This window comes from Talpa europaea (genome assembly GCF_964194135.1).
Source record: "Talpa europaea genome assembly, chromosome: 15".
Classification (NCBI taxonomy): Eukaryota; Metazoa; Chordata; class Mammalia; order Eulipotyphla; family Talpidae; genus Talpa; species Talpa europaea.
This window is the reverse complement of record NC_140083.1, coordinates 68,114,636-68,136,863: the sequence shown is the minus strand read 5'-3', so window position 1 is coordinate 68,136,863 and position 22,228 is coordinate 68,114,636. Positions and strand designations below refer to the sequence as shown.

General features: G+C 35.3%; 1 protein-coding gene across 1 annotated transcript in view; it reads right to left on the bottom strand.

Annotated features, from left to right (window-relative positions):
- The window catches only part of LOC311185447 (pregnancy zone protein-like), a gene marked incomplete at both ends in the record, with an annotated part of 117,323 nt that extends 98,235 nt beyond the window's left edge, over positions 1-19,088 (bottom strand). Inside the window, 17 exons of the mRNA XM_084256073.1 lie at positions 398-503; positions 693-857; positions 3,847-3,996; positions 4,467-4,609; positions 6,839-6,902; positions 7,156-7,383; positions 8,705-8,866; positions 9,889-9,992; positions 10,129-10,249; positions 10,565-10,679; positions 11,350-11,434; positions 12,029-12,197; positions 12,452-12,472; positions 13,366-13,418; positions 13,579-13,738; positions 14,785-14,968; positions 19,003-19,088. Coding sequence (XP_084112199.1) covers positions 398-503; positions 693-857; positions 3,847-3,996; positions 4,467-4,609; positions 6,839-6,902; positions 7,156-7,383; positions 8,705-8,866; positions 9,889-9,992; positions 10,129-10,249; positions 10,565-10,679; positions 11,350-11,434; positions 12,029-12,197; positions 12,452-12,472; positions 13,366-13,418; positions 13,579-13,738; positions 14,785-14,968; positions 19,003-19,088 — 2,116 coding nt within the window. The remainder of the gene's footprint in view (positions 1-397; positions 504-692; positions 858-3,846; positions 3,997-4,466; positions 4,610-6,838; positions 6,903-7,155; positions 7,384-8,704; positions 8,867-9,888; positions 9,993-10,128; positions 10,250-10,564; positions 10,680-11,349; positions 11,435-12,028; positions 12,198-12,451; positions 12,473-13,365; positions 13,419-13,578; positions 13,739-14,784; positions 14,969-19,002) is intronic.
- Between the last annotated feature and the right edge of the window lie 3,140 nt (positions 19,089-22,228).

Below are 22,228 nucleotides of genomic sequence, written 5' to 3'. Positions count from 1 at the left end.
TGGATTATAAGATATTTCAGCTTTTGATCTGTGAGTCCTTTTTTTTCTCCTTTCTATCCTTTAAAATACAACATGTCTAAGTGTTTCCTGATTCCATACTTAGAATTATTCTTTCCTTCTATTTGTAAACTTTTCCCCTCTCCTAGCACATTAGAATCTTATATTTCACTTGTGCTTGTTCTTGGAGTATCTGACTCATCTAAAAAAAGTAAAACTGTGGTCACTTCTGGCTATCCTATACATTTACCAGCTATGTGATCTCAGCAGAGACTATCTGAATCTTGGTTTTTGTATGTATAAAGTGAGATAGGGCCACATTGTCTATTTTACTTCACCTTTTATTACAAAGTAATATTACTGGATGTGACACAAAATTTAAAGCAACTTGTTCTTTTACCATTGTACGCTAGAGGCATTCCTCTTGTTGGTTGGTGTATGTGCATCGGTGAACATGACTTTGGTTTCTGGATCTTAGAGTTGGTGAACACTTTTAATCCCATACCCTGAAAAAAAGGATGACTTAATAAATATATGTAACTAAGATATCACAGTGAAATGGCAGCGATTAGATCTAGCTCTGATTCTGACAATACTAATTGGGAAGCTGAACAATTTATAAAAATTATTTATAATGTTTTACTAACATTTAAACATACATAAGATTGTACATTATTAAATAATAATGAATTTACCTTCAGGAAGCTATACATATCTCTTTCTTCATGATTTGCTAAGGGAATATAGACAGCTCCTTTATGAATCAGATTATGATGAGTGGTACAACTTGCTGCTTCTTCTTCTTGGTTCACATTTTCAGGGAAATCAGTTAGATCCTTCACTGTTAGCAGATTATATACCTAGGTAACAATGGCAATATCAAGGGAACTCTTATTCTGTTTTTCTTCTGAAATATCAAATGAACTGAGATATGTATTTCCTCATTCTACAACAGACCCAGCACATAGTGTGTTTGCAGTGATGATAATGATGATAATAATTAAAATTAGCATGACATGCCAAATATTACCACTGTGAATTAATATAATCCTATAAAAAAGCAGAGACTTAAAATTTTAGTCTCTGAATCATCATTGCTGACAAAGGTATCATTTTTAAAAAACTGAAAATAGTGTATGGATAGAATGTTACTGTCAGCTATAAAAAGAGTTGAAATTTTGCCTTTAGTGGCACCGTGGAGGGAACTGGAGATGTTTGTATTAAGAGAAACAAGTCAGAAGGAAAGACAAATACAAGATAAGTTCACTCATCTGTAGAATATAAAGAAACAAAACAAAGAAACAGATGAAATGAAACCAAAACAAACCCTATAAATATGATTGCAGAATTGAGATTACTGTCAGTGGACAGAGAAATGGGGGGTAAGGAGCATTCTCAACAGTGAAAAGCTGAAAGCCTTTTCCTTAAGATCTGGAACAAGAAAAGGATGTCTACTTTCACTACTGCTTTTCAATATAATACTGGAAGTCCTAACCAGAGCAATAAGACAAGAGAAAGACATACAAAGAATCCAAATAGGGAAAGAAGAAGTAAAACTATCACTATTTGCAGATGATATGATAATATACAGAAAGAACCCTGAAAAATCCACAGAAAAATTAATCAAATAGTCAACCAGTTTAGTAAAATAGCAGGATACAAAATCAACACTCAAGAATCAGTGGCCTTCCTATATGCAAACAACAAGAAGAAATCAAGAAAATCATCCCTTTTATAGTTGAAACCAAAAAAATCAAATACTTGGGATTAAACCTAACAAAAAAAGTGAAGGACCTATTCAAAAAAAATTAGAAAACACTGTTAAAAGAAATAGAAGAGACAAAAAAATGGAAAGACATTCCCTGCTCATGGATTGGAAGAATTAACATTATCAAAATGGCCATCCTACCAAAAGCAATTTATAGATGTAATGCTATTCCAATAAAAATTTCAATGACATTCTTCAAGTAAATAGAACAAATATTGATGATGGAATCACAAAATTCCAAATATTGTGATGGAATCACAAAAAATCTCAAATAGCCAAAGCTCTCCTGACTAAAAAGGAGAATGGAAATATCACACTCCCAGACTTCAAACTATACTAAGGTACTACAAACTATACTACTATACTAGTATACTACCAGTATACAAACTGTACAACTATACTAGTATACTACTATACTACAAACTATACTACTTCAAACTATACTATAAAGCCATAATAATTAAAACTGTATAGTACTAAAACAAAAACAGACACAAACCAATGGAATCTGATAGAAAACCCAGAAATAAACCCATATATTTATGGACAACTAATCTTTGACAGAGGAGCAAAGAATATGCAATGGAACAAGGACAGTTTGTTCAATAAATGGTGCTGGGAAAACTGGACTGCTACATGCAAAAAGAATGAAGCTAAACTACTGCCTCACACCATGCACAAAAACCAACTAAAAATGGATAAAAGAACTGGACAGAAGACCTGAAACCATAATATACAGAAGAAAATATAGGCAAAACACTACATGATATATGTCTCAGCAACATCTTTAAAGACACATCCCCCAAAGCAAAGAAAGTAAAGGAAAAGATGAAAAGCTGGGACTACATCAAACTGAAAAGCTTCTGTACAGCAAAAGAGGTATCAATCAAAACAAAGAGACACCTTACTGCTTGGGAGAAAATTTTTGCACACAATACTACTGATAAGGGACTGATCACAAAGATCTACAAAGAGCTGATGCAACTTAACAAAAACAAAATAAACAATCCATTAAAAACATGGGCAGAAGAGTTAAAAAGACACTTCTCCAAAGAGGAAATGCAAATAGCCAACAGGCATATGAAAAAATGTTCAACATCACTTGTAATCAGGGAAATGCAAATCAAAACCACATGAGATACCACCTTACACCAGTGAGAATGGCTCTTATTATAAAAACAGGAAACAGCAAATGTTGGTAGGATGTGGAGAAAAAGGAACTCTCCTTACACTATGCTGGGAAAGCAGACTGGTTCAACCACTATGAAAAGCTGTGTGAAATTTTCTCCAAACTACTAAAAGTGGAGCTACCATATTACCCAGTAATTCCACTACTAGGAATCTACCCAAAGGACACAAAAACATTAATTCAAAAGGATCAAGAAGATGTGGTATATATACATAATGAAATATTATGCAGCAATCAGAACTGGAAGGGATTATGCTCAGTGAAATAAGCCAGAAAGAAAAAGAAAAACATCAGATGGTTTCACTAGGAGGAATCTAGGGGAACCAAATAAGAGATCAGGAAAAAAATGATTATAATAAATTAAAAAAACAAAATGAACAGGCAATAAATCAGAGACATTCTGCAGGAAAGGGGGAGGGAGAGGGATCAAAACGGGAGGGAAGAGCACAAGGGACTATGGTGATGGTGCACGGGTGACTTGGTGGTGGGAATTTTGGGACTACATCTGAGAGGAGAAAGTGTGCATTGTACAAAATGGAAGAATGATTTAAAACATATAAAATAAAAAATAAATGTGATTCTTTAGAGAAATAGAAGTTAGAGAGGAGGTAAAAGATAGCAGAATTTTAGAATCATATCTCAGCTATGTGTTCCTTCTGGGCAATTTAGCACAAATTGCAAATATTCTGAGTCTTAGTTTTCACCTCTTAATCTAGGGTTATTCCTCTCTGGATGTTGAGAAGATCAAATAAGATGATAATATAGAGCTTGAAAAATTATTTTAAAAGTAGACAAAGTAGTATTTTTATTATATTTTGTCATAGCAAGGACTTCTCTTTGCTCTCAGCTGCTTGCCTGGCACTCTTTGACCGCTAAGGCTGATGGAACTCACCGAGGCTGCAGAGAGCTCCGTCTCAGGACTCATGAGCAGCACACTCTGGTCCACAGCACGGAGGGCGCAGAGGGACTGAGGAGAAGCTGTGACTCGTAGGTGGGCTTGTGAGGCCGGGAGACCGTGTGCTGGGCTGAAGCTCAAATCCACCTGTGAGAAGTGAAGGAAAGGTCATCCAACACTTCCTCTACTTTTTGATCTTGTAGTCACAGACATTTTCAATTTCATCAATCAAAACAAAGAGATACCTTACTGCTTGGGAGAAAATTTTTGCACACAATACTAATAAGGGACTGATCACAAAGATCTACAAAGAGCTGATGCAACTTAACAAAAATAAACAGCTTTATATGGCTATGCTTGGAAATATTAAGAACTTCTTTTTTAATCTTCACTTTTTTAATCAGTGGAGGAGGCCAACATGGATACAACATTGAATTAAGTTTTATGTGGTAACACTTTTGCCTAACTGAAAAAATAGCATGCTGGGTGCCTGGAGATTTGGCTCTATTACTAACTTCTGAGAACCTGTGGGCAACCTCAGTTTTCTATGAGGTAAAAAAAGATGATACCTATCAAACCATTTATTTGTGTTCTGATATAATGTTAAGGGCACTCACCTTGTTGGCTAGGCAGTTTTCAATCTCAAAACTCTCTGAATCTCCAACAACTTCTCCATTTGGTAAAATGGTAAAGATGAACATTCGTGCTGTGGGGGCAATGTCTAACTCCACAGGGAAGGATAGGGAAAAATTGCCTTTCACTGGGGCATAGAGAGAATGAGGTAAAATGGTTATGGCTCAACACTGCTGTTAGGTCTTATCCAGTTTAGAATTATGCCTCCCTATTTAATTACATAATTTCTATAATATCTTCTAGTTCATTGGCCAAATTACAACTTTAATTGTGGAATAAGTTAAAGTTCCTTAGACTCACATCTTTTCCCCTTGATGCTCTGCCTAATGAATGACTAAGCCAAATTGAATTGGTATAGCTCAAAATTATTTTGTATATATATAAAACACATGTTAACACACTAAGGACATTCTGTGAAGCACTGATGGGCACATAATAAGGAATTTATTATGTATGTCACATATATGAGAGTGATATTTATCATGAATGGGAACCATTTCATTTAGGCTTCAGGCTAGAGGTGATTCTCAATTTAAATACAGAACAGTAATTTGTACAATATAAGAATTATACTTACAAAGTTTAATTTTTTTCAGGTATATGCTTTTTTTTTTTTTTTTTAAAGATTTGTTTATTTATTTATTCAAGCGCTGGGTACAGTCAGAAGTGCGGGAGGGTGAGAGAATTCACCAGAGCCAGAGCGGGGAGCAGAACAGGCAGAAGGACTGAAGTACACTGCTGAGGGGAGCAGCAGGCACAGAAGGAGAGGTTTGTGTGCCATGTGGGACCCTCACCGGCAGCCCGGGATCGACCCGGCACTGCAGAGGCTGCGGGCAGCTTCACAGGCCAGCACTCAACTGCTGCACCACCAGGGGAGGCTCTGGGTGTATGCCTTTTTAATGTGCTAAAAAGTAACATAAAATTCACCATCTTAACTATTTTTTTAAGTGTACAATTCAGTAGTATTAAGTATATTCACATTGTAGCAAAACAGATCTCAAGAACTTCTTCATCTTGCAGATCTGAAACTTTATACTCATTTAGCAATAAGTCCTCCTTTTCCTCGCTCCTCAGCCCTTGGGAACCACCAACGCATATGTGTTTTTGTTCCATTTGAGGATTGAGTTTTAGCTACAGCCACTAAAAGGACATAAATCCCCCCCCTGAAGAGAAAGGAAATGTAAGTCTTTGTATTGCTGTGTCTCGAGTTAACCATGGAAGATAAGAATAGATTGAAATACAACAAAACAGAAAGAGAAGTTAGAGCAGACTTTTTTTTGCAGAGAATATTGGAAGGAAAGTAATGCTTTAGGCACTTTAGTAATAGAATTTGTGAAGGCTGAATTCTGGATTTCAAATAAACTCACAGATAGTTCTGACATTAGTAATTTGCACTATTATATTAAAACATTTTGCAAAACAGTATAAGAATAATTTGAATAAAGTGAAGCAATTAAAAAGGTTGATTGTAGACTAGCTGTGACCAAAGTCAGTTCTTATCTAACAGGATCAAGGGTTTTAAGTAACTCTTTAGTGAAGAACAAATTAGCAATTATAACATAATTAAAATGTGTGGTTTAAATAGTTTTATTATAAATAATAGTGATTTAATTTATGACAGAAATTCCTTTTAATTACTGACTGAACTGCTTTCAGTTCAGTATACTTCTGTGATGTCTTTATGAAGTAAATAATTAATGAACTCTTCCTTATATTATTTTGTAGATATTCTTCCTTTTATAAATGATGCACAGATTTAAAATAATAGAAAAGAAAAAAGCAGATAGTTTGAAGATACTCATCTCTTTATATAAATATGTTACATTTTGCATTATTCTAAAAAAGCAGAAACAGGTGATAAGGTGGGATGAAGGGGAATAGTGCACAAAGTAGATTTCATTCTCTATATCTAACTCTCTATATGAATATTAGAAAAATTTATTAACAAGGAATAGAACAGAGCTTCCCTGGTGGCACAAGAAGTTGAGCACAGTGCTGTGAGGCTGTCTGCAGCCTCTGCAGTGCCTGTTCCATCCCTGCGGGTCACGGAGCAAACCACATGGCAGGGCAGACCTCTCCTGTCTTGCCCATTTCTCCCCTCAGCAGTGTATTTTGGTCAGTCTGCCTGTTCTTTTCCCCGATATGTCTCTGGTGAATCCTCTCACCCTCCCACACATTTGGCCTGTACCCAGGTTCTTGTATAAATAAATAAATCTTAAAAAAAAAAACAAGGAATAGAACAAACATTATTTAATTTCATACGGATCACAAAAAAACTTGAATAGTTAAAACAATCCTGAGGTGTAAGGATGTATGTTTTGGAAAGAAATGGGTACATAGACTTGAGCATACTCACTGTCTCCTGGCTCTACAGGCAGAGCATGTGTTCCCGATCTGATGATGCCTCCCTTAGCCATGATCTGCAAGGAAAAATCAACAAAAAAGGAACTTTCCTTGAGCCTGTCACAATTCTCAACATCTAATTCACCACGAAACCTACTCTCGGTTGTTGAGTCCTCTGCTGGAGGGAATCAATCTCATGAGTCAAAAAAATCAAGGGGAACATAGATGAGACAGCAAAATGGTGGTGCACAAATAGTTTTTACATGTCTGGTGCCATAGTTTTTGTCTATGGACATAAACTCCAAATGTATTTCATGACTTTGTTCTTACCAGGTAATAGAAAATGAGCTCTTTTAGCTCCCCAATGGCCTGCCCAGTGAGTATATAGTTTGCCTTGATAATCTGTGTTTGGCCACAGGGTAGGGGGCCAGCTATGAATTCCAGGTGAACATAACTGCCGCTCAAAGAAAAAACATTGTAGGCAAAGTGATTCGCTGACAGGTGCTCTTCAGCTGCCCATATGTAGTTAGAACAGAAGGAAGGTCGCTGGAGAGAGGCCTGATAAAAAAGAAAAACAAAGAATCAGTGTTGTCCTGACATTCTTTCTTCCCTCTCCCACCAAATACTTAAATGTTTCTTCCATGCTGACATATTGTATGCATCACTTTCATTCCTGTTGATCACCAAATAAATAATTTGTCAGCTTCTCAAACTGGAGAGATTAAAGGGCAATCATGCAAAGTTACCTCCTTTGCCCTGATTCTGCTAAATCACTAATTTGACTTTTCCTCTTCAGTGTAGTCAGAAGAACAAAGATGTCCCAATGAAAATGGTAAATGATCTGAACATGAGGGCAAGGAAACTTCAGGTAGTAGAAGTACCTTGTAAGTTGGTTTATTATATAATCTCTTACTATGTTATTGGTCTCAAAATTGTTTATGAATAATCTTTAGCAAATTAATATTTATGCCTTATCATTATGGTGACTTCTAGTTTTCAAGGCCTGATAGTTTCTGGACCTTGAACCCTGCTAATGTCATTTAGCAGGTGATTCCATTTATTTATGTTGTAGTGGTTGCTCCTTAGGTCTTTTCCAGGTGCTCTATTATTTTTTTCTGAATTTACTAGGTGCATTTTCTGGACCTCTCTATTTGCTCTTATATTAAATTTCCTTTTTTAAATTATTGCTCTTAAATATATCATACTAATAATTTAATTATGTTAACTCTATGAATATAGGAACCTTTCAATATAGGGGCAATATTTTTCAGGATTGTCTTTTCAGTCCTAGGAAAGAACAGGCATCTGTCACATAAAAAACATTAAGCATCACTATATATTTTTAAATTGATTTAACAGGTGAACATTAGGACATGGAAATAATTTATATGCCATTTATTTAAGTTGGAATCAATAAATGATTATCTTTGACCACATCTTTGCTTCAGATTACTAGCATGAAATCTTTTTAGTTATAGAAATCCTTTAATCATCTTTAGGCAGTATGTACTAAGTGGTTATATATGTATGTTTCTGATCACTTAAAAAATCTAAATGGACATGAAAAAAACAATAGAAAACAAATTACAGATTACTCATTGAAGAACTGATTTGTTTAGGAGCAAGTCCAATATGATTTTATTGCTTAACATAAAATTTTAAAGATAACAGTATTAATGATATGATGAGACAATTCTACAGTATCTCTTTTACTGTTTTTGTCTTTTTCAGTGAAGTTTTTATATCCCCACATATATCCCATAACTGGACAGTTTATTTCTGTCTCTTAAAATACTATGTTTACTTCTTCAGTTCTAAATTCCTGACTGTCACTAAAGTTTCTCTTTGTCATCAGTTTTTTTTTTTCTTTTATACTTACACTGATAGAAAGTTTGTTATTAAAGATGTTGGTAGTATTGATTGAAAACTGTACAAGACCCTGTTCATCAGTGGTTGCATTGGAAAGATAATTGGCTTCAGTTGCAGTAATTAAGATAAGTTTATTGGGGATGGGCATATCTTTCCCATCCACTAAAATCACCTAAAAAAGAAGAAAATTACTTGATATATTATGTGGATAATACTCAGAAGAGGCCAATATCATGGAAACAGGCTCTTTTTCTGTCAGAACTTAAAAGAAAAACACAAAAATTCCCAAACCAAAGCCAAAACAACTTCTATATGTACTACAAAGCTGCTTTTCAGGGCCTCCCCTGTTGGCGCAGAGGGTTAAGTGCAGCGCTGTGAAACTGTCCACAGCCTCTGCAGCCTGGTTTCCATCTCAGCCAGCTGCCAAGAATCCCACGTGGCACGGCAGACCTCTCCTGTCTTGCCTGCTGCCCCCCCTCAGCAGTGGATTTCATTACATCTGCCCATTCTACTCCCCGCTCTGTCTCTGGTGAATCCTCTCACCCTCTTGCACATCTGGCCTGTACCCTGGTTCTTGTATGCATGAATAAATAAATCTTTAAAAAAAAAAAAAACTGCTTTCATCTCCTGAAACCACAAACCACGTAACTCCACACAAAAATGTTTCTTTTTAAAAGAAATTCAAAAAGTGCAAAATTGCTAGACTTGACTATTAATTTGAATAAAATTAATATTGAAATTTTCATTCTTAAAATACATACCTTAAACATAAAAATAATATAATGGTAATAACCATGAAATGTACCCTAAGTGATTAAAACCACTTAATCACTTTTTCTAAATAGAACAACAGATACAAAGATACAGGCAGCCATAAATTGAGACTATTGTGGGATTTGGCTGGATAATGGAATACTTATTTTAAAATGCGTGGGAGACTCAGTAAGACATAATAACTACATATTACACAAAGCACCTTTATTAGCTTAGTATTCTAAAAAGAAATAATATTTTGATTCTCATAGTATTATAGTATATGTTTACACATGTTTGCAAAGGAGAGTATCATGAAAGTGTCATGAATTTGGTCCTATTAATTAACTGATGCAGTATTAGGTTTGGAATACATTACTGTGCCCTGAACTTAAGCAAAATTGGACACTTCACTTGCTTGTCAACTGTAGTGTACTCTACCTGTCCAAAGAAGGGGATTCCTCGTCTAAAATGTGAATCCACTTTCACGAACTTGAGTCTGGTTACAACAGTTGTGATTTTACTGGTCCCATTTCCACTGAATACTAGGTCTGAAAATATACAGGAAAGAGTAAGTACTTTTGGAAATTGCTTTACTCCTAAAATTCACTCCCTACCACCTTTTAAATGATGGGAAACAAACCAATGTTTATTGCTTTATCTCTGATATTAGTTTAGCACTCAAACCTGTTCCCTCTTCTCTGATCTCGGCTTTCACTCGAAGTTTCATTTCATAACCTGCATTTTTGATCTGGAACAAGTTTGTTTTTACTTGTAGGGTGATGCAGCCATTGCTGTTGAGCTGAAAGGAACACAAAAATTGATAAATGTCATATTGACTAAGACCAAAAGTTACTCCATCTAAAAATTTTCTTTCTGACTCTAAGACACGTTCTTTGGGATAAACATGTTAGTAAATCTTCAGGAATTTAATATTCATGTCTGCTGTGTAATTTCTAAGGTTAGTCATCAAAATGAAAATTTTGTTCATTAAGAATAGGGATTATTTTTTGGTGGGGAATATTTTGGGATGAGTTTACTCCAATATCCTCTTTTCAGTTTGTAATGTGGGGTAGTGCAACAATGGTAGTTCCTAGAGAGTACATTGTATACTCACATGGTCATTGAATTCCTCACAGAGCTTCTGATTTTGACACATAGAAGGAGCCCGTAGTACTTTTCTGCAAATGTTTATAGTTGCAAATCCTGGAACAGGTTTCCCATAGGTGTATCTGTGACATAAGAAATAAACCAGGAACTGAGGAAGGATATCTATATTTTACACTGCTAATTTAATACAGAACACACAATTTCTTTTTGCAGTCACATGTACATCTCTATCATTTTGAGCTCCTATCAAATAGAACTATGTCTGGACAGTAGAAACTTTGCTGCATTATAAAACCAAGTTCCCTTTGGGATTTAAAAGATTATTTCCTTTCAGACTGCTTTTTTTAATTCTGTCATTATAAAATAAAAACTTGTTTTTTATATCAACAAGAAGATAAATAGAATGAAAATAAGTAAATAGTAACCAAGCAAATCCACACAATCATCTCTCCTTTCTCTGTCTCTCTCTCTTTCTCTCTCTCTCTCTCACACACAAACAGAGAGAGAAAGTTCTCATAGTGTTAATAAAAAGAATTGTGTATGTGGAGGCAGGCCATACTTTTATTAGTTTTCTGTTTGCATCAAAATGGAATAATTGATAATCATTTTGCTTTGGGCATTTTTTTCTATTTTTAGATGTCTCTTAATAGCACTCAAATAGAAAATATAATCAGAGCAACAGTGATTAAATAGTATGGTGCTGATGAAAAATAATTTATAATTGCACACCTAGTTAAATAGCTCACAATTGAGACAAAATATGAACTATCAGACAAAAACAATTTAACTCACATCCCACATACTGATATGTTCACATTTTCATCCATGATACTGATAATCTTTGGCACCTGAACTTGGACCTCAAACTTTGGAAGCACTGTTGAAAAAATAATAGAAATAGGAAGACTGGTAAACATTTCATGGGAATATTTATTTTTTAAAAAGATTTATTTATTCATGCATACAAGAACCGGGGTACAGGCCAGATGTGTGGGAGAGTGAGAGGATTCACCAGAGACCGAGCAGGCAACAGAACAGGCAGACTGACTGAAATACACTGCTGAGGGGAGCAGTGGGTGAGACAGGAGAGGTCTGCCACTCCATGTGGGTATCTCTATGGCTGGCTGGGATCGAACCCATGCTGCCTGTGCGCAGCTGCCTGCACCACCAGGGAGGCCCAGAATACATTATTTTTATTTGTATAATTTTTTTCCCCAAAATGATACCTTGAAATCTACATATACTTTTCAGCGTGCCAATTTAAATTTACTAAGGTTTGACAGTCATGCAAGATATAACTATGTGACCACAGTGATTTCAATGATACTTAATTAGCAAGAGCTGCTGTGCTGACAGAATCATGGTGGTTTTAGCTGACTCTAATTCATACCTGTGGAAAATTCAAGAATCTAAATGAGCTCATAGTATTGACCAAAAAGTTATGTCCTTTTTCATCTTTCAGAATCCATACCAAATTCCTTCACGATGAAGGGGTACACTATCTTTTTGCCTGATTCCTTCTGTACCACCACATTGTAGGAGCCCTGAAGAGGTTCCGATGAGAGGGGAAAGGCCAGCTGCTCGAGGCCATTCTCCAACTGGAGATTGTGCCATTGCCCAATTCGATTCTTTTTTGGGTCCTAGAGATTAAAAGGAGCGCGGGGAATAATAATTTAGTCATATTGTCTTGCACAAAACAAATTACTTTGGGGATAGTAACTGACAGACATTCTCTTCAGAATGACAAACATAAAAGGAAGATAAAACACAATGAATCTGATATCTGGAAATAGAAAAATTTAGATCTGAAAACCTTTCATAGTAATTTATCTATTTAGACTATTATTAGAACTCACTAGTCTTTAAATGTATTGATATTCTTTCTGTTGCTTACCTCAATGTACACCAGTGGAATCTATATTTAAAAATGGAAAGAAAAGATGTAATTAGAATTTCATTAAAGGCTATGAGCTTAGATATATTATCAAATAACACATGGAAAAAAATAACACCTTTAGTAAGATGTAACAAAACAATATATATATATATTTCTACAACTATCATGTTGCCATTTTCTTGAAAAATATTGGTGAATATTTATATTAATATGTATTAAAATATTAACATTCCCTGATAATATTTAGCTACTTAAATCCCCCAATGAAGTATATGACTGTACTGTTTATTTACGGAAATGAATATTAATTGAATTATATGTTGTGATTTTGAGCCAATAAGAAGAGAATTTATAGAATTATTAGTTAAAAGTTAACCAAGAATTTTTCTTCTAATTTCAAAGTTGCCATTTAAAAGTATCTTTGTTTCTTTTCCTGCTATTGAAAACTAGTTGGAGGGAGGGACACCCAATATCCAATTAGTGTAAACTTTCTTTATGTAATATATTCTATTATATATTTGAATATATGCATGCATTATTGGATATGTGTATGTATATATTACCATTTTAAAAATATAAGTTTTCTTTAGATATATAAGTATTCAGTGAAAGTCTTTGATGTTTTAATTATCACAAATTATTCAGAGTATGGATTTGGAGAGCACATAACTTTTTAATTGTGCCTCTTAGCAAAAAACTGATTATTTCCAAACTCTTAAAAGAGAAAGTGCTTTCTCATTTCTTACACCTCAGTTATGCCTTGTATAAGACTCTAGATCTCTGGCAAGGCAGGGACTCAGATTCCTAAAGGAACCTTTTATCATCTTTTCTTGAACTTTTCCATTTCATCTCACTTTATCCCACTTCATCATCCCACCCTCCACGTAAACCATAGTTACTGAGATACTTACCTGCTCATTTAGGGGGTGAAAATTTTCATCCACAGAGACAATACGGAATTTCACTACAACAGAAATTCTCTGATAAGACTCAGGTATAATGAAGAAGATAATTTGGGTAATAAGACAGGAAGCTAAGTGAATAGAATAATGGTGACTCTTGGCTAGAAAACCTGGCCTCTCTTTCTCAGTGCTACCCCAAACAGTAGAATTTCCCTACATTACCTGTTTGTTCTGGCTTATAGATGGGTTTGTCTGTCTGGACAAAGACCAAACTTTGAGGATTCTTTATCAGAACTGTCTTCCTTTTCCTGAAGTCTTGTGTTGGTCCCTTTATCTGGACAGTGAGAAATGCCACCTCTGAAGAAGATGAGATAGTTGGGACCTAAGGAACAAAAAATTACAGTTTTCTTCCTCTGAATGCTTCATTCATCACTTTCCCTCCTCAATCTCTCAATTTCATTAAGAGCTAGGTAAATATTAATATTTTTCCATATATCAGTGGAGATAATAATATAATGTATAGGGGAAATATCAGTAAGAGAAGCTATTTATGGACTCCAAATCTCAATATAGTCTACCTAGAACTTTGGTTATTAAAGCATACTCCCTTAAAACAGTGTATGTGTCTTCTGAAAGGATAGAGAGAAGCATCATTGAAAAAATATGGAGAGGGCCTCCCTGGTGGCCTAGGGTTAAGTCTCAGTACTATCACTGTTATGGCCTGAGTTTGATCCCTGGCCAGGGAGCTAACCCACATGGCGCAGCGGACCTCTCCTTTCTTTCCCACTGCTCTCCTCAGCAGTGTATTTCAGTAAATGCACCTTGTGTTCTGCTTCCCACACTGTTTCCAGGGAATCATCTCACCTCCCTGCACCTCTGGCCTATACCCTAGTTCTTCTATGCAAAAAAACCCCAAAAGACCTCACAAAGTTATTAATAAGAAAAAATATGGGAAATATAAGAACTGAGTATCCCAAGTTGGGCATCCTGAAAAAGGTACTAGGTGTTTGCCTGGAGTATCTTGCACCTTTAAAACCTTCAAAGGACAAAGACACCTAACAACCCACCATAAGAGAAAAATTTTGCTACATGCTGTCTTATCATAAGGCTTTTGTATAATAGATGTTGTCCAACTTTGACCTTAAAGAAACCATTGCATATCAAAGTTAGAAAACTTCTCTCACTGAATCATACTATTTATGTGGCTAGTAGAATTTTGGGGGAACTTCAGTTGAACTTTGTTATGTGGAAAGATTTCCCTCCTATTCTGATGGAAATTTCATGTTTTTCTTCTTAATATCTGAAAACTCATTCACTCCAGCCTTTTCTGAAGTCCTCACAGAAATCATTCTTTAGAATTCAATATCAGTTCTCCATCACCATGACTCAATATAATAGATAAAATAGGGACAATCACCTGATACTCACAGTGAAGGATACACAGTGGAATAAGTCTTTATCCACCACAAGGTCAGTCAAGAGACTTTGGTTTCCTGTGGCAGACTCCAGTGAAGCGCTTACAGTCACTGTCTCATTCAGGAAGCGCAGAAGGAGGCAGCCTTTCTCAGGGGTCCCAGTGTGGAGCAAGGAAGGGACCAGTGCCATATACTGCCTGGGAAGGGTAAACAGGCGAAATCAGAGAAAAATGGAGCAAGAATTTTGAACCATAAGAGTGTTATCCATAAAACAGTATGTATTTTTTTTTATTGCAACAATTGGTTCTAGATTATGAGTCATTGGACTAAGAACAAGATGGTGGTTCTGTCACTAATTCATGTAAGCATTATATCTGTAACTCATCAGTAGTGTGTCAGCTTTACAATCTCTTGAAGTTGGCTCCAAAGATCTTACAATTTATAGGCCTTCATTGTTTTAAGAGCTTTAATGTTCTGAATTCCTGAATATATACCCAATAAAGTATACATATATAATAAATTATAGGTGATTATTCATTTTACTGAAAAAATTATATTAACATCTGTGTAAATAAACATCACTTTTATATGAACACCATGACTGGATTTACATAAAATCAATCGAAAGAACGTCCGTGACCATCTATTTATTGTATAAAATTATACATTGACATAACATTGATTTTTAACATTATGGGGTTTCTGGTATACAGCATTATATTTAGACATATATGTGTAGTACAATATGATTCCCACCAAAAGTCTAGTTTTCATCCACCACCATACAGTTGAACTCCTCTACCCACTCTGCATTCTTCCTTCTGGTGACCACAATTTTGTTCACATAATGTAAGAGTTTGCATTTGTTTTATTTGTTCATTTGTTTCTTGTGTTTTTAAAGTTTCAAGAACATAGTTTTATATTTCATCATCACTTGTGCATATTACCTTATATTCACCACCAAATGTCTCTTTTCCATCCTTTCACCGTACACCCTTTATCTATTCTATCCATCCCCATCTCTCTTTTTCTGATAACCACCATTCTGTTGTTTGCATTGTTTCTTTATCTTCCACATAGGAATAAAGTTACATATTTGTCTATCGCTGTCTGGCTTATTTCACTTAGCATAATCCCTTCAAGGTCCATAAACTTCTTTAGCCATTCTTCTGTTGATTGGGCACTTAGGTTGTTTCCAAATCTTGGCTATGTGAATAAATCTGCAATGAACATAAGGGGTGTCTATATATTTTCAAATTAGTATTTCCATATTCTTTGGATAAATACCTAGTAGTGGAATAGCTGATTATATGTATAATGTATATTATTTTACAAAGTCCTTTTCATTTATAGTCTTGAATATATTTAATTACCCAGAGGTATGAGCATTTTTGTGTATATGAGCTTTACTTTCTTGTCTTGATGTCATTGATGTTTCCTTATCTATTATCCAAACTCCCATATTTTACAGTCACAGTTATATCCATTCTTCAGAAATCATCTGAGGTGACACCTTGGCCACAAAACCAGTCTTGAAGCATTAAACTGAATATAATCTCTCCATATCTGAACCCCTATGGCCTGAAAGGGAGTGTGTGTTTCCTAAGCATTTGCCACTTAGATACTTAGGGAGCCGCTAAGAATCCTAAGTATCTGTCTGAGAATCTCGTAAAGAATTGTGTTAAGCAGTTTCCAAACTAAGCCATTTTATCTTCTTAAGAATCTTGTAAGTACAGACATTATTTTTCATTCTCATGAAAGTGAATGTATGAGATCCTTGCCAATCCCCAGATTTGAATGTAAAATCCCTGCTCCTATACCAAATCAGTAAATCATACGTAAGATATGGAAACAACCTATGTCCATCAGTGGATAAACAGATAAATAAAACGAAGGAATATGAATATATTCACAATGGAATTCTTAGGTATATTAAAAAAAATGAAATTTGCCATTTGTGGCAGCCTGGATGGACTTACCAGGGTTTATGCTAAGTAAAATAATTCAAATGAAGAGAGACAAATCAGTGATTTTACTCATAGATGGAAGATAAAGAATCAAAGCAAATGAACAACCAAAACAAAGCAAAACAAAAATTAGCTTTTAGATTCTGACAACAAAATGATAGCTACCAGAGGGGCAAAGGGTGGAGTGGGTAAAATATGTAAAGAGGGTTAATTTTATGGTGGTAGACAGAAAATAGACTTGCATTAGTGATCATAATATTATATATACAGATGTCAAATTATATAGTTGTATACTGGAAATTGATGCAGTGATATATACCATTGTCCTCTAAGTAAATGAATAAACAGTGAAAAAAAGAAAAAATTAGTTTTTTATATTGCTTTGGTACCCTTTTCCTTTCAGCACCCCCAAGAAGTCTTTACTCTTTTTTAAAAAGGCAATTTAATACAAAAACCAAAATTTTATTACTTTACAAAGTTAATCGGTGTGAGACTAGAAGTTGAAAGTTAAAAAGGCACTTTAGTTGTGGAATCTGGAAATCAGGTTAGTTCTTTCCTTCACACAGTCTGCATAGCCCGTCTGTCTTGCTGTATGATTTTTAAGTTGTTCCTTGAGAAAATTGTATGCCATGAGTTATTAGAGCCACAATTAAATAAATAATTTCAGATATTTTACTTCATGGATGCTATGGTTTTGTTCTAAAGTAGAGACACACAGAGCAGTGAGGTAACCTACCCATGGTCAATTAGACAGTTTCTCATCTAATCCCTTTCCGGCATCTGGATGTTACTGACCTCCTGAACAACTTTTTTTTTTTTCCCCAAAGATGTGATAAGTGACTAAAAATTATTTTTTTACTTCCCATTTGTATTTTCCCCCTCTAGTTCTTTGATCTTAATAGGAAAGAAGGCAACAGTATATAATAATTTATCTAATATACTAGTTTTATTCTTATGTTACAAGCCTAATTGATACCACAATTGAATGTATTGTGGTATCAATGTATTTCATAAAAGCTTGGCTAGTATTTATTTAATACTGTTGAGTGATTTGTAGTGAACAACTGCAATGTTTTAATATATTACTCAATCACAGATGTTTGCATTCTAAATATTTGTCTTTGTAGGAGTGACTAAATTTTGCAATATTAAACTGACAACTTTTAATTTCCTCTTTTTTGTCATGATCCCTTGCAGCCTCCATCTCTCTGAAGCTTACTGAACCAAAAGCAGGGGAGGAAAGTGACTGGGTTTCATGGGCATCAGCTCTCATTGATCACACAACTGGAGATGGAAGGATAAGGTAATGTTTCTACATAGTGAGGAGAAGATGCCTCATCTGTTTATGACAACTAACCTTGAGGCTTGTTCTTTTTTACATGATGTGGACATGATGTGAAGTAATGGTTTTCAAAGGGCAGCATGTTGCATGAGACCTACACTGTATAAGAAAGAAAACACAGACTATTAAATACTTCTGACCCCATTTAATGCCACTTGCTTCATCTCTTCAGCTTGTTCAGAAAAATGAACAGCCTCTGTGTATTTCCAAATGTCTCTGGGTGAAAGCAATGGGAAGTGATATCTTCTACAGTTGTAGATGAAGTAGAGGTATGATGGGAGAGAATGCACCCCTGATGGTTACTGGGATATTGTGCACTGAGGAAGCCTGAAGAAGGTTGGAGAGTGAGTTGGTCAGAAATCTGATTTCTGCTTACTGTACTTGGGCCTGGAGAGGAACTGGGTAGAGATGTAAGAGGTCTTACACTTACTGGATTTAAACAGCTTCACAACTGAATAGGGTTAAAATTACTTCCCCTTTCACCCCTGAGTTGATCAGTTATTGGGAGCTCTTGATGAAGACTCAATAAGTTGTCAAAAATCAAGGAACTATACTACACACATGAGCTACAATATGAATTATATTATACCCCCCATATACTTTAATTTTTTTGTAATCAAAGTCTGCCTTCTAAAAGGATAATTCTGTGAAGATGAGGTCTGGTTTCAGTGTCTAATCAAATCCTGCTTCCTTGTGGCTACTTCCTTATTATGACTATCATTGGCCCACTGGAAAATTTTTATCTCAAAGTTCAAGATAAATGAAAAAAAAATAGCCATTAACCATTTGTGATTAATCTCTTATGATTAGACAGTATGTTAAGAAATTGAAGGCTAGCATTTAGTAGAAATGGCAAAACATTTATAAGGAAGACACTGAAAAAAATGAATAAACTTCTTAAGGAAGGAACTTTGAGACTTACGGTTCTGCAGAGTCTGAGGCATTGGTAGAAAACAAGACAAAGAGCAGCAACATAAAACATGAATGAGGAAGTCTGTCTGTCCCCATCGTAAGAGACAAATCTCAAGGATTGTGTTGTGCCCAATTCCTTGCCCTCGTACTGGTCCCTTAGATCTACCAAATTAATCAGGCTTTATGTGGCTGCTGTTTGCAAGCAAGCCCCTCCCCAGGACTTCCAAATAGAGTTCATGGTAGGACACAGATTCCCTAAAGGGTCATTGCTCTCAGTGATTGCCTCATTACTCTCAAGGCTAACCTCTTTCTCCTCGCCCTAGTTCCATTGAGACAGAACTGATATTCTATATAAAGCTTCCGGTATACAGAATAATAGTCTGATTTATATATACTGTAAATCATTATTGCAAAAAATTAAGTTAGCATTCGTCATGTCATAGAGATACAATAAAAAGAGAAATCAAGGAAATGAAAAAAAAATTTTTTTGTCATGAGAACTCTTAGGATCTACTCACTTAACAATTTCCATTAACTATAGAACTATAGTCATCATGGACATTCTTCCCTAGCACTTCTTTATTTGTAACTGGAACAGCTATTGAGCCCCTTCGTCCAATCCCTCTTCTCCCACCCCCATCTCCCAATAACCACAAATCTGATCTTTTTTTATGAGGTTTATTTTATTTTAGATTCCACATGTGAGCTCCTCAAGTATTTGTCTTTCTCTGTCTGATTTATTTCACTTAACATAATACCCTAAAGGTTCAATTATGTTGTTGCAGATGACAGGATTTCCTCAATTTTTATGGCTGAAAAATAATCCATTGTTTACATATACTGCGACTTCTTTCTTTTATCTGTCGATGAACTCACTTATTTTCATATCTCAGCTATTATAAATAATGCTATTGTGAACATGGGGTATGGATATTTTTTTGAGTTAGGGTTTTCATTTCCTTTGGATATATCTTATGAGGCAGAATTTCTGGACCATGTAATAAGTTTATTTAAATTTTTTTTTGTGGATCCTCCATACCACTTTCATAGTGGCTGTATCAATTTACGAGTCCACCAGCAGGGCATAAGTGTTCCCTTTTCTCCACATCCTCAAAAGCATGTTATCTCTTGTCTTTTGAGTGATGACCATTCTAACAAAGGTGAGGTGATAGATCATTATGGTTTTGATTTGCAGTTCCCTAGTGAATAGTGATGTTGAGTATCCTTTTTATGGACCTGTTGACCTTTCACATCTTCTTTGAAAAAATGTCCATTCAAGTCTTTGCCCATTTTCAAAGTTGATTATTTGTATTTTTTTTTCTTTTGCTGCTAAGTTGTATGAGTTCTTTATGAAGTTGGATATTAATCTCTTACCAGACATATGGTGTATAGATAATTTTTTCCATTTCATAGGCCATCTGTTTATATTATTGATGGTTTCTTTTGCTGTTCAAAGTAGTAATTCCTGTTTATTTTTGCTTTTATTGCTTATGCTTTAGGTGTCTTATGCAAAAGACTGTTGCCAAGACACAAGTCAAATAATGTTTCCCCTATGTTTTCTACTCAGAGTTCATGGTTTTATGTTTTACATTTAAGTTTTTAATCCATTTTGAGTTAATTTTTGTGAGTGATATCAGCTAAGGATCTACCTTCATTCTCTGAAATGTTAATATCCAACTTTTTCAACCCTATTTATTGAAGACATTGTCTTTTTCCATTGAGTGTTCTTGTCAAATATTACTTGACCATATACGCTTGGGTTTATGTTGGGCTTCCATCTGTAGATTCAGTGCAATCATTATCACTATGCCAGTGGATTTTTTAAAAATGTAATATAGCACATTGATTGTTTTGTGTATGTTGAACTATCCTTGCATCCCAGTAGTAAATCCCACTTGATCATGGTGAATGATCATTTTTTTTTTATTTTTTTAAATTTTTTTTTTAATAGAGGCATGCTTTTATTTATTTATTTATTTGTTTGTTTTGTTTATACATGCACTGGGTACAGTCAGAAGCGCAGGAGGGTGAGAGAATTCACCAGAGCCAGAGTGGGGAGCAGAGCAGGCAGAAGGACCGAAGTACACTGCTGAGGGGAGCAGCGGGCGGCAGGAGAGGTCTGCGCGCCATGTGGGACCCTCCTCTGGTGGCCGGGGAGCAGCTGGGGATCGAACCAGCGCTGCAGAGGCTGCGGGCAGCTTCGCAACCCAGCGCTCAACCGCTGCGCCACCGGGGAGGCCCTGAATGATCATTTTTAATGTGCCAGTAAATCCAGTTTTGCTAGTATTTTATAGAGAATATTTTTACCTGCATTCATCAGGGATATTGGCCTGAAGATCTCTGATATTGTCCTTTCTTGGCTTTGGTATCAGGGTAATATTGGTCTCATAAAATGAGTTTGGGTGTTCTTCCCTTGATTTTTTGGGAAGAGTTTGGAAAGGAATAGCATTAGTCCTTTTCTAAATGTTTGGTAAATTCATCAGTGAAGCCGTCTGCTGTTAGACTTCTCTTTGTTGAGACATGTTTTGACTACCGATTCAGTGTCCTTACTAGTAATTGGTGTGTTCAAATTTTCTATTTCTTCCAGATTCAGTCCTCATAGATTATATATTTCTAAGAAATTTTCCATTTCTTTTAGTGTTTAAAGTTTGTTGACAGATAGTTTTTCACAATAACTTATTATTCTTTGAATATCTGTGACATCAGTAACATTTATTATTTCATTGATTTGGATGCTTTCTCTTTTGTCCTGTTTGGATTAACTAAAGGTTTGTCGATTTTGTTTATCTTTCCAAAGAACCAAATCTTAATATTGTTAATTTTTATATTGCTTACTGCCGGAGGCCAGCTCCAGCAAAATGTCATGTCAGGGTCCCTGCAAGGACGAGACAGCGTCAGCAAAGTGGAGGGATGAGGGGAGAGGGGAGATGAGGTAGATGAGGTAGTGAGAAGACACTGACACTTGATCAGGGTGCAGACATCTCCCGCTGAGGGTCTCAGCGGGTCTTTATTTATACATCAGAAATTGTTCTTTGATCATTACATCATGCAATCATGTGATTTTACTTTTACATTGTTTCAGAATTTATTAATGATCATTAACAGTGCACAGTCCTTTTTTAATTTTCCTAGTCTATGATTAACTTGGTCGCTTGGTTACATTAACTTGGTTACATATTTTCCCAGGTGATGTATGTTATTCAGCAAATAGAAACAGGTGCTATACACAACGTCAT